At 38.1% G+C, this 13,539-nt stretch overlaps 1 protein-coding gene across 2 annotated transcripts; it reads right to left on the bottom strand.

Annotated features, from left to right (window-relative positions):
• ube2l3b (ubiquitin-conjugating enzyme E2L 3b) lies at window positions 1-6,183 on the bottom strand. 2 transcript variants are annotated; one of them, XM_053229103.1, is made up of 5 exons: window positions 6,083-6,183; window positions 3,511-3,606; window positions 3,092-3,278; window positions 1,426-1,593; window positions 1-1,316 (listed from the first exon to the last, which is right to left on the bottom strand). In XM_053229103.1, the coding sequence occupies exons 1-4, from the start codon at window positions 6,107-6,109 to the stop codon at window positions 1,439-1,441; spliced, it is 465 nt and encodes a 154-aa protein (XP_053085078.1). In that variant the 5' UTR covers window positions 6,110-6,183; the 3' UTR covers window positions 1-1,316; window positions 1,426-1,438. The 2 variants fall into 2 exon arrangements, with proteins under 2 accessions (XP_053085078.1, XP_026787401.1); XM_026931600.3 differs by having other exon boundaries at window positions 1-1,593.
• Between the last annotated feature and the right edge of the window lie 7,356 nt (window positions 6,184-13,539).

The following is a 13,539-nucleotide window of genomic DNA, read 5'->3' as shown; positions in this document are numbered from 1 at the left end:
TCTTGTTAGTTAGCTGGATTTATTAGGAAACCAGTGACCAATCAGAGAGTCAGCACACTCAGAGTGACCAATCAGAGTCAGCCGCTACTTGAGTATATAACGTCATTCCCATGACTGTGCCAGTTTATTCTATTTCCACACACAAAATATATAGTGGCTGTAAAAGAAAGAATGTATGGATATCTTAATATCTGATATTACTTACTGTATGAAGTGGGTAAAGTGACTTAAAGGGACAAGAGACTATATTTCCATACACATCACCAATTACCAATATTTTTCCTCATAGGCCTTTATGAATAAAAAAGTGCCAAAGCACACCTCGTCATCAACATTTACTTCACTACTGAGTGTAATATACAGTATCTTGGCAAGAAATATGAAAGGAGAGATGAATCCCAACAGGCTGATAATGTCAATACGATTCTAAAGAGGTGCCGACTAATCTTTATTCTGAATAAACAAAAATAAATGCTCTCAGTCTGGAGGCACCCTTTCCTTTTTTTTTTTTTAAATATATATACCCTACACCCAAATAATGAACAAAACACAAGATCTCTCTGTGAAATATTTAAAATAAATCGTGGTTTTAAAATTAGACATCACCATAAAACTTTGATTCACAAGAATTGTATTCCTTCCTTTCTTCACGTGTGGAAAAAGTATATGATAACAATATCAATGTCTAGATTTCATTGTTGTTGATTAATCAGTGCATCTGCAAATCTATGGCGTGTTAGGAGCAGATAGGACGCCGTTCCACAGAACACAGTGCAACTCAATAAGTGAAAATAAAAAGATCAGATGAAAAATTACCAACACACTCCTCCAGGATCAAGCTGTGTAACCTCTGTCACCTCGTTCATTGGCTTAAACATCACAAACATTTTGGGGTTTGTTTTTTTTTTTTTTTTGGAAATCATAGAACATAAATGTATGAATTGGATACAACAAAATATTACACAAGATAAATTACATTTAACATTTCTTTAGAATTATTTTCGAATAAACTGTTAAACTTTACTCCAGATTAAAGATATTAAAGAAGTGCATATTGATGCAAAGATCATTTCACTTCGAACAGCATCACACAGCACTCAGTACTGAGATACCATGTTACAATTTCTTGACCACTTTTCCTTAACAAACTTTATATTTAAAAAAAACAAAAAACAAAAAAAACAAACAAAAACGACCAAATCCAGAATTTTCCTAAAGGCTTCAAGCTAACACCAGGGAGAGACACTGGTGATGGATCCACACGGAGTCCCGCTTTATGACGGAGGCTGCAGCGGCGGTGCGATTCTCCAGCTCGACTAGAAAGATACGTGTAGTGAGAAAGAGAAGAAGGAAGAAAGTGAGGAAAGGGAGGAAAGAGGAGCGTGTAGAGGAGGACTCATGTTTTGAAGGAGTGGGGCTACACACTTGTCAGGTGTCATTAGTCCACTGGCCGCTTTTCACCGTGTTTCTTTGTAAACTCTTCTGCGTTCTTAAAGAATTTTTTACGGTCCTTTGAGTATTCTTCTGCTAAGTCAGCCCTCAGGGGATGTTCTGGCTGTGGGTCGTTCACAAGTGCGATGAGTGACTGAATAACTGGGGGGGGGGAGAAACCCAAAACAAACAAAAAGCAAAAACACAAATTTAGGCATACCACATGAAAAGGCATCAATTATTTAAAATTCCTAAGCACCTTATTTATTTAGGAATTTATAACATTTCTAAATTCCTTAATTATTATTCCTTATTAGAGGAAAAACTAGAATGTAAATTTGTAAGGGATTTCACAGTACAATATACTTTCCCAGATATTATGAATATCATGAATAATAAAAATAATAATCATGAACATAGTGATATTGACGGGATGTTAAACTATTGCACTTAATCTTTTAAATTTATATATAAGATTTATTTTTCTGTCCTTTTCAGTATTAAATATTATTTCTGTAGATGTTAAATAAAGGATAATTTAACAAGTTTTTCTTTTTAATGTAACACTATTGTATTGTTGGAAAATTGTTCATGAACCTATCTATTGAGATGCACATCATGTATCGTAGAAATGCCTTAGAGAACCTCGATACAATATTTTGTCTTATTACCCAGCCCTCATTACAAAACATTCATGACACTCATTAACAATTACGACACGCATGAGTGTGTCTACTACATTATTAGTACGAGGTCCATGAAGTCAGTTCAAGCAAGACTAGTATCACTGATGGAGCTCTATGTTTTGCCAAATTCAGAAGATAACTTTCTCTGGGATTATTATTTTTCGGAAATTACAAAATACAGCATCTCATCACTAATCACTCAGGGTTGAAAGATCAAATTATGCAACTAGCTAAAAGTGGGTTAAAGATTAACTCCTGAGAAAGTACAGTTATAAAGCTATTAAGCTGGCTCTTCATTTTTGCATGCTGTAATCTCACTTTGTAAAAAAAACAGGCTTTATATCCTGTTACCGATCACTCGGCAGTTAAATTCTACACAACAGAAGGGAAGGGTCAAAGTTCACAGGCCTCAATATTACAGCTTTAATTGTATTCTGCTTCACTTGTAAAACCCTATTTGTGCTGGATTAGTTTTACCCCAGGTAGGCACTATAGTTTAAATGATTGCAGTCGAGATTCAAGATCTCGCACACAATGCAAATGACACTCTGTATTTCAAAACACATAACCAGACGTGCACATTCGGACACGGAGCCCGCAAAACTCAATGAATAAACTTAGGAACATTTTTACTTATATACGAGTTTCATCTAGTTGATCGAAGCACAATGCAAAATTAACAGGAAGCAGAAGTGCTGTCTGATCCTGCTTTATTATACCTTAACCTTGAAACCAATTAATGCATTTCTTCTGTTTTGTTAGAAAAACAGAAAAAAATTGCAGCATTCAAATGACTTATTTGTCAGTATATGGGGGAAATGGACAAAAAGTTTCATGGTAAATATTTAACAAGAAATACCAATTTTTTTTTTACACTTTAATACAATAAAATACATGACTGGCTTGCAAAAACAGAACCATGTTCTGTTGTTCAGAATGATGTATGATGTTCAGTGTTGTGTAGCTTCACTTACCTTGGTCGGTTTTGGTGGCTGGTTTCCAGTTCTCTGCGCTAATTACAGGCAGACAGACCTGCCCTTTCTCGTCAATGTTGGGGTGGTAGATCTTCGTCTTGAACGTGATCTTTGGGGGTTTGAAAGGGTATTCTGCAGGGAAAATGATCTCGATCCTGAATGCCCCTTTGTCATATGGAGGGTTGTCCTAAAGAAGGGTGAATTTGATTTTTAAAAAAACTGCACCATTATAAACTCTGCATATGCCATCAGAGAAACACTCAAACTAAAAGTGAAACTTTCGTAAAGATACTGTCAGATTACACAACCACCTTTTATGAGACTGTAGGCATGCATACAGCAGCAGACAATGACCTTTCAAATGAAAAACAAAATGAAACAATGCATTTTGTTAAAGCAGAAAAGAAAAAGGGACTTACTGGAACAATAAGGCCTTGCCATGTCAGTATATTCGATTCATCGACTTGAATGTTCCGGAAGTTTTTCATTCCGGATTTGCGAATTTCTTCAAGCTCCTGTCAAAACGTATAAAAACACAGGTGTTTCAATATGACGTGCTCTTGAATTTTCAACATTCAAGCTTGCCCTTAATGAGTCAATCTCTGAACATTGTGCTATCTGGAGCAATGGGTGCTTCCCATTTTTTCAGCTGTACTTTCATGTTTCCTTTCCTTACTTCCTTTTCTCACGTCTTAGCTCTTTTTAACGACAAAAGGAACGGGCACAAGAAAAGAAAACAAGGCCAAAAAAAACAAAAAAACAAAAAAAAAACAAAAGGTTAAAAAAAAAAAAAAAAGAATGGCAAATGTATTTGGAAAAGGAGATTTCCTTGCTCACTTCAAAGTGACACATTTAAATGTTCATGGGAACCGATCATGTCCGCTTGATTTCTCTGAGTATACTTCAAAAGTAATATGTCCCTAAAATTGATAGTTTTCCAGGTTATATACTGAAGGACGTAGGATCAAGGTTCAAGCAGGCTTCATTATAGTACTAGAAGGCAATATGTCCTTGTTTAAGAAATCAACAATCTGAGAGCTTGTATTATTTACGTTTTTAAGATTACACACACTCATTGCCAACTTTAATAGGAACACCTGTACACCTACAGTGATGCAATTCAATCAGCAAATCACTTGTCAGCAGCACAATGCATAAAATCATTCAGATACAGGTCAGTTAACATTCATATCGAACATTAAAATGGGGAAAATGAGTGATCCCAGTGAATTTGACCATGGCATAATTGTTGGTGCCAGACGGGTTGGGTTGAGCATTTCAGAAACAGCTGATCTCCTGGGATTTTCACACACAACAGTCTCTACAGTGTGGCATTTGCAGGCGGAAATGCCTCACTGATGAGAGAGGTCAGAGGAGAATGGCCAGACCGGTTCAAGGTGACAGGAAAGCTACGGTAAATAATCAAATAATCACTCTTTACAACCGAGGTGAGCAGAAAAGCATCTCAGAACACACAATATGCTGAACTATGAGGTGGTTGTGCTACAACAGAAGAAGACTACATCAGGTTCCACCCGTCAGCCAAGAACAGGAATCTGAGGCTCAAGTTTTTATTTTATTTTTTTTTAAATAATTAAAAAAAAAACAAACCCAGGATCAACCGGTTTCCAAGAAACGGACTGAATTTAATGACACATTGATGACGCATCTCAGTTTGATCCACTAGCACATACGCAAGTCATACATACCATCAGTAAACCCATAAATACATCAAAGCACTTTTCAGTATTGAATGAGCTGCCCGTAAATAGTTATGCTCCCACATGGGAAATCTTATGATTAGAAATTTCCCTGTCTGTTAACAAAGATATGAAGAAGAATTGAGCAGTCACCATGTTTATCAGATGAGGAAGCGTCCTCCTTACAAGTGCACTTTAGGGCATTGCTCACTATGTGTCAGTGTGTTAATCACTGAAAGCATGATGGTACATATGAATGCTTTGATAGTCATCTAATCTATAAGGAAAGGCTTAAGTCAAATATGCCACTCATTACTGAGATGTATAGTAAACACACAGGCTAGACAGCTTTCAGGCATCCGACTAGCTGACGTAGAGAAACTGATCTGTGCTCTTGGATGCTCTTGAAATAAAATCTACTTACAGTTTCGTTTCTTCAGGGCCTTACTAACTAGCGTGCTAAAGGCTATGAATATACAAATGTCTAACTAGAAGAGGGGAAAAAAAGGAAAAAAAAAAGGGGGGGGGGGGGGGGGCAGTCTGTCAGTAAAGGCACTCATTCTATTACCTTAACAACCAACACAGTCAGTTATCTAGCTAGCAATCTACACTGGCGTTTTAGGTTAATAGCCACAGCTAGTCTAACGTTACTTCTGTTTATTCTGACGGCTAGTCGTCACATCCAACATCTTTATGTTAATAAAACGACCAGCAGACACCATTTTAGAGCGCTAAATGTTACGGTTAGCTTAAGCAAGTCATAATGACCCGTTTTTGTTTTTTCCTTTCCACAAAATAGCTCTCGGCCAACTAGCACGCCATACCCGAGACATAACTTTTATTTGACCAAATTATTGAATACCCTTATTATTAAGCTTTCACACCATTTCTTGATCAATCTAACAAAAAAAAAAAAAAAAAGACATTTATTTAGTTAACAATGAGGCGGTGCTGTCTATTTTCACCCACAAAACCCGGCTTCTGTAATAAAGCTAACCGAGACTCGCCGGCTACAGCCTAAACCGCATACTACCGTACTAAATAGTATGTCAAAACGTTACACCGCCGCTGCTTGCGTACTATTCTTTACACACTATGTAGTATAGTAGTAGGCTGTTTCGGACCTAGCTACCGTCTAACTTTAAACGAAACTTAACCACAAACGAATGTGGATGAACTGATTACTCATTCAGTTCCAGTAATAATCGATTTTTAAAAAAAAATCCTCATTCGGCCGTCGACCACAAAAGCGATATAAAAACAAAAAAACAGGGAAATAAAGAGATTCTACCTTGTGCAGTCTCCTGCTCGCCGCCATCTTGAATCATTGGACAACTCCCAGAATGCACCGCGGTAACAAGACACAGCAGAAACTAATTAAACTCGTTTAAAAGTGTTAAAAGTAACCTAAAAATACATGTGATTAAAAAGAAGTCCACAAAAAATTAGGTTCTCATTTATATATTACACAATTGAAATTTCCATGTTTGTTCTCCAAAAGGCAAATAATAGAAATGTTTGAATATTGGGGCGTAGCCAGAGCTTTCACAGTGGGGTGGCCAGGTTAGACCCAGTGACCTTACTGGAGGGGCAATGTACTAATCAGCTTCCATAGAAAATTACACAATGTGGCTAACTCTATATTTTTATGGCTGATCTGATTAGAATCCCCATCGATTCCCCAGCAACACTGTTTGTCACCTAGCAAGCTAGAACTGTCGTAAACAAAACAGTTGTAGCTAACATAACCTTAGACTACATCTTATCAAGTACGCCTTCATAAGAACTCATTAGCGTTAACTTTAGCTGATAAAAAAACTTAAGAAATCCAGTGTTATGCATCTAAATAATGAATATGCCTCCAAATGATGTGGTCGTGGGGCTAGGAACTTGTTCGCTTCTGTGTTCTGTGCTAGCTAAAGTTACTTGTTCCTACACAACATTACAGTTGTTGACAATCCTCACCACTGGATGATGAAATTATCTTCCCAGAGATGTTGTAGTGACCATTCCATTAGAATTTAAACGGTCACAGTGAGATTTGCCAAGTCGTTCAGTTTCACTTATGATATTGGTAAAAGCACTGACAAAATACTACTACTGCTATTACTACTACTACTACTACTAATAATAATAATAATGTACATGAAAGGTACACCAGTGGTCCTTAACATCCTATTTACCCTTAATTATGTTTCTCTAGTTATGTTCATTTTAACCAAAGATACAAAAGGCTCACCTCCTCAGTCAAATGTATCTTTAAACCCCAGTTTTGTAAGCTTTATTGCATGATTCATTATACAATTCCAATTATTTCATTCAACAGTTTTGCATTTACAGATCTTATTTGTCTATTTATTTGATAGATATATTATATGTTACATTCAAGTTTATGAGTTATTCATTTGTGTACTAGAACATGTGCAGTCATTAGGTAAATGTGCCTCATTGCGTCTGTAGCATTATGATTCTCAACTGCCCTGAAAAACTGGAGCAAACTGCATTTAAATTTCATCCCCTTAATCTGTTACCTAATCCCCCCACCCATATATTTGGCCAACTGGTAATAGCTAAATCATCAAAAAATAAAAATAATTGAAATATAAATTGAAATATAGCTCATGTGCTGTTCTGACTGTGACCTGAGACTGCAGGATAGCTTGGATGTTGCTGGATGTGCACAACGGTGCTAAAGAGTTAGTGTGTCTAGTATAAATGTGTCTTTGTGGTATTTTTAGGCTGGCTAGCTAGCTAGCTAGCTAGCTAGGTTAGCTAATTCTGATAATGAAGCTGAAAATGGTGTGTCGATAAATAAGCTAAGTGTGCTTGGAATCTAGCTCATTAGGTTTGCTAATGTGACTAAGCAACAACATTAGTGTTTTTAACAGCATGAGCTAAGCTAATGGAGGCCTGGGCACTGAACAAATTATTATGATATTGTTGCACCTTGGGGTGTATAGTGGCTTAGTGGTTGGCTCCTTTGCCTCACACCTTCAGGGTTGGGGGCTTCATTCCTGCCTCCAACCTGTGTGCATGGAGCTTGCATGCTCTCCTCAGGGTTTCCTCCAGGCACTCCGGTTCCTCCCCAAGTCCAAAGACATACATTGTATGCTGATTGGCATCTCTAAATTGTCTGTGGTGTGTATGTGTGATTGTGTTCTGCGATGGGTTGGCTGTCCCCGACTTTGTGCCTCGAGTCCCCTGGGATAGGCTCCAGGTTCCCTGTGACCCTGTGTAGGATAAGTGGTACAGAAAATGGATGGATGTTGTACCTTGAATAAAGACTGTTTTATGTAGTGTGTCCCCAGAAATATTGTGTAGATTTGGCAACATATTGTGGTTTTAATGTCATAGATTTTAAGGGATGGAGTTGAGCACATTTTCTATGGATTTTAAAGGACAAGGTTGTGTAATGACAACTGGAGTCAAGTCCAGTTATTTAACAGATCAAGGGTTAGCTAACTATTAATATGGATGAACTCTGCTGACTAACATTGATTCTAGGAAGCAGTGTTTTTTGACTGTCCATTCATAGTCGGTGTAAGTCAATGTCCTTTCTAAATTAAATTTTAAAAGTCAGATGTGCATCAAAGCGTTGCAATGGACAATACCTACAATATTTCAATTTAAATAAATTTGAAATGGAAGGCCTTAGACATACCATGCATTTGCCACTAGAGTACCTAATAACAAGAGTGATTCTATGTAGGCTACAACACCTTTCCCTCAGCATTAGTAACTAAGCAGTCTTTGAGATCTTAGCTCTTTAAGTTCTTCCTGTGACCAAAAGATGTCACTCTAGTGTCAGAATTCAGCTCTCAGTAAACTGCAGAATGCTGTATTGTGGCATATTTTGCTTGGAGTATGTCTGTGTTGGCAACAATAAAATGTCCAACACTAAGTTATAATCACTGCATTGCTTTAATTATAAAACCTATTGATATGAATCTGTTGACACAGAAATGATCCAATCTTTAAAGCAACCAGATGAATTTAGGATATCAGTACTATAGAAGACCTCAAAATATGTTAGCATATAACCTAATTAGTCATGGTATGGTGTACTAGCCATTTCCTGAATTAGTGGTGATGCCAGTAACTTCTTATATAGCAGCCTTTTTCTCCCCTAATTCAACTTGGGTAAGAGCAAAGCTGCTAAAAGTTTTAAGAAACATAATATTTTATAATCTGTTATGTTAACATATAATATGTTGTGTTTCTTATCAAACCAGAATTTCCCCTAACATTTGCATCACGATGATACCAAGGGAATCACAGCAGATGATCTATGTCATAGGGATTTTTGCCCGGACCAGACTGTATCTAATTGGCGTTTCATGGATCATAGTTTCAGAAGCCCTGGTCTTTTTGTCTGTATATGTTCCTGACTTTCCCAGTCTGATTAGTGGTTTGATACACATGCACGTGAGTTTAGGACCAAACAACTAATTTTAAGTTTCCTATAAACCATGTGACTGAATAGACCTGCGTCTTTCGGTAGGCAGTGTTATTTCGCCAAGGTAAAATGTAGTTGATTGGTGAAATGGAATTGCTCTGGGTTCTGGCGTGTTGCCACTACAATGTGCACTGCATACCATCTCAATGACCCAGACACCTTTGTGGAATTTTTTAAATTTTACACTAGCATTATACTCTCTCTGCTGGAATGCTGCACTTATACTACACAGAAATATGACCTTCTATTCACAATTACACTTTCCCAGTCTATTTAATATGTTAAAATCACCATATTGTGTACACTCAGAAAAAAAAGTGAGCTTCTTCAAGTGCATGTTGGATAGTTTGCTTCACTTCAATGGGACCCTCTCTAATAGGGCAATCCTCTAGAGTTCCACATAAAACCTTCAGCAGTCAAAAAAAAAAAAGAAAAAAAGAAAGAAGCCACTGGTGTACTAAAAAACAGATATATAGAGGTCAAATCACAAGAGGCAAACTACTCATCAGCACTAAGAATCAGAAGGCCAGATTAGAATTTGCAAAGAAATACAGAGATTAGCCAAAAAGTTCTAGATTAACCTCTACCGAAGTGATGGAAAGGCCAAAGGGTGGAGATAGAAAGGATCTGCTCATGACCCCAAACATACAAGCTCACTGGTCAAGCACGGTAGCAGTACTGTTGAGGAGACTGAAGGGAGAAACCTCTCAAATGAAACAACAACTGAAAGAAGCTGTGGTACAAGCCTGGAAGAACATCACAAAAGAAAACGCAACAGTTTGGTGATGTCATTACAGTTTGGCTTGATGCATTTATTGCAAGCAAGGGATATGCAACCAAATATTAAGTGTTATTTGCGTTAATTTATGTTAAGACTAAAAATTGGGTGGTCTGCCACCAAAGGTGCCATGTTCTAAGTTGTTCAACACATCTAGATGTAAATATCAGGAAATGAATGCTGATCATCTCATAGTCATCTTTTGATCTCAAACCCAAATGTCTTCAGTGTATAGCAAAAACAAAATTGGCCTTGCTGTTCCAATACTGTACATACCGTTTCTTGCAGTAGGTAGAAAATACAATATATACAATTTGAGTAATGACAATATGTGCATATTTTACAGAACTGAGTGGAATATAAAACAGTTAAGAATTTTGTGGCTTGTCACTCTTCAAATTGTTGTATTGTATCAAACTGGCACACTTCACAGAGACTGCCCTTTTGGCCGTTACTGAAAAACTACATGCTGCTAGATCAGCCAAACTGTCTTTAGTCCTCATCCTCCTTGGCCTTTCAGTAGCATTTGACACAGTGAACCATAAGACTCTCTTGTCCACCCTCATGAGTCTAGAAATTCATGGTGCAGCATTGCAATGGTTTGCTTCCTACCTGGAAGGTCGGTCATATCAGGTGACATGGAGGGGATCCACATCTGCTCTCCGCAGACTCTCCACTGGTGTCCCACAAGGCTCAGTGATTGTTCCTCTTCTGTTCTTCCTCTATACTCGATCTCTTGGTGCGATCACATCCTTACATGGGTTTTCATACCACTGCTATGCGGATGACGCCAAACTCATCCTCTCCTTCCCTCCCTCAGACACTCATGTTTCTGCTCAGGTATCAGCATGTCTGGCAGACATCTCATCATGGATGACAGCTCATCAGCTGAAACTTAACAGCAGCAAAACTGAAATGCTGTTCATACCAGGTGATTCATCCCCATGTCAGGATCTTGCGATCTCCCTGGACAATTCTCTGATCTTGCCTTCGGTTACTGCACGCAATATTGGTGTAACCATGGAAAATCAACTGTCCTTTTCCTCTCACATTGCTAATCTGACACGCTCATGATGATTTCTCCTTTATAACATCAGAAGGATTCGTCCATTTTTTTCCCAAACAGGCCACACAGGTGCTTGTTCAGTCCCTTTCAAGACTGGACTACTGCAACTCGCTCCTGGTAGGTCTGCCTCTGAGTGCCATTCGACCTCTGCAACTGATCCAGAATGCAGCTGTACGACTGGTTTTCAACCTTCCTAAGTTCTCCCACACCACCCCATTGCTACGCTCCCTCCACTGGCTTCCTGTAGCTGCCTGCATCAGATTTAGGCTTGCCTGCAAAGCTAAAAAAAAAGCCTGCAAAGCTAAAAAAAAGCACCCACTTATCTCAAAGCACTTATCACATCCCACAATGCGCCACGCTCCCTCCGATCCTCTAACAATGCTAGACTGGTCCCACCATCTCTCAGGGTACAAGGAAGGCGTGCATCGAGATTCTTCTCTGTTCTGGCATCTAGGTGGTAGAATGAACTTCTTCTAGATGTCTGAACAGCTGAGTCACTGGCAGTCTTCAAAAGATGTCTAAAGACTTACCTCTTAATAAAGTACTTAAACTGACACTTTAAAAAAAACCTTTGCATTGTCTGAATGCTTGTTACTATATTACCTCCCCAACAGAGTTTTTGGACTGGTGGTATTCTGAGTTTGTGACCTAGTGAACTAGTATCAGAATGTATTTATTGATAGAGACTTCCAAGCACTTTTGTAAGTCGCTCTGGATAAGGACATCTGCCAAATGCCATAAATGTAAATGTTGTATTAGCTATGCCCAATGCTTGTGCAATTGTCCCTCTCGATTGTCCCTCTTTTCTCAGCTTCAAAATGGCTTGCTTTTCTCCTATAGACAGCTCTCTGGTCTTCATGTTGGTTTATAACAACAAATGCCGTCTACACTGGTGAAAGCCAGGGCTCAAACCAAGAGTAGACATTCAGAGCTATTAACAGATTAAACTATCAATCAGGGCACACCAGGGCAACAAGAAACATCTGTTCGTCACATCTTCCAGTATTTATTTTTGATTGCATGAAAAATGGATGGGTTCAAACAAAAGGTGCAATATTCTAAGTTGTTTAACACATCTAGATGTAAATATTAGGCAATGAAAGCAAAAATTCTTATCAATCATCTCATATTTATCTTTTGATCTCAAACTCAAATATCTTCAGTGTATAGCAAAAACAAAAGAATTGGCCTTGCTGTTCCAATACTTTCAAAGGGGATTGTATGTAATACCTGCATATTTTCTATTCCATATTTTCTCTTACTACTCTCTTTTTAGTCTTGTGAGAGTGTCTGAGTGAAAGTGAGAGAATGCCATGTCACATTTCTCATAAACGAATCTTAGTTGTACAGTGAAACTGATCCTGATTCATAGCTTATTCATAGCCCTTTCTCATGGAGACATGGAGCATTTATTTATTTTTTTCATTAAGTCTCATACATTCCAGAATTACACAAAAACCACAGGCATTTTTCAATCTCAAGCTGTTCATTCATTTTATTTCAGTTCAGATGTTTTAGGAATCCAAACCATATAGAATGTGCAGAGGCTTTCCTCTCTTCTTTAATCTCAAAGCTAAAGTATTGATTTGGCTATGCAGGTGACTAAATTGAGTGTTTGAAAGAAAGATTGTGCCTTATATAGGCCTACAATAATTCATATAAGCAAATAATGATATCTATAATGTAGCATATATCAATGATGAATTGAGTATAGTAAAAGTCCATAAAAGATTTCAAGGTACAAAAGAAATGCAGCATGTCTTTGCTCGTAAAGGCCTCACACCCAAACTCTTATTGAGATTTTATGTGGGTGTGGGATGTAACTTGAATGCAGTGACAATGGCAGGCATGTAGACAGTAACAGTCACTATTGTGTGTAGGACGTCTAATTGTTGCTTAGGTTCCAATTCCTGTCCAAAATTCTCATAAGTTTCATTTCATGATTGCCAGCTGGGGTGATTATTTTTTTTTATTTTGGATGTATAAAGCCTGTGGGGAAGCACATGAGATCACGCTCTGCCTGTTCGTCAAAGATGAAAAGCATATTACTAATGATAATACTTAACTCCAAACACAGGGTATTATTATACATGCAGAGATTCAGACAAGCCTAGGGACACTTACAATAAATCCACAAGGGACTATTCCAGGTAGAATTATTGTTAAAACAAAAAGTACGTGTGTCAGAATTGTTTTTTGCATAATAAATGTAAAGTTTTATGTGGGTCCCTGGAGGGCTAATGGTTAGGCCACAGCACTCTCACTGCTGTGGCCCGGATTCAATTCGTGGCCAGGGAACCAACCCCAGCTACTGGGGTTGCGTGCAACAGTGCACTCTCAGCGCCGGTCCCAAGCCCGGACAAAAATTGGGGAGGGTTGCGTCAGGAAGGGCATTCAGCGTAAAACTGTGCCAAATCAAATAGGCAGGCCAATGATCCATTGTGGCGA

This window comes from Pangasianodon hypophthalmus, chromosome 24 (assembly GCF_027358585.1).
Source record: "Pangasianodon hypophthalmus isolate fPanHyp1 chromosome 24, fPanHyp1.pri, whole genome shotgun sequence".
Lineage (NCBI taxonomy): Eukaryota > Metazoa > Chordata > Actinopteri > Siluriformes > Pangasiidae > Pangasianodon > Pangasianodon hypophthalmus.
Note: the sequence above shows the minus strand (reverse complement) of the source record. Positions and strands in the feature narration are given on the sequence as shown.

Bases quoted from the DNA above. Each gene is read 5' to 3' on its own strand.
- ube2l3b (XM_026931600.3), bottom strand. From the start codon at position 6,109: ATGGCGGCGAGCAGGAGACTGCACAAG. The intron at 3,607-6,082 runs GTAGAATCTCTT...ACGTTTTGACAG, and splicing joins CGAGCAGGAGACTGCACAAG to GAGCTTGAAGAAATTCGCAA. The intron at 3,279-3,510 runs GTAAGTCCCTTT...ACCCTTCTTTAG, and splicing joins GGCAAGGCCTTATTGTTCCA to GACAACCCTCCATATGACAA.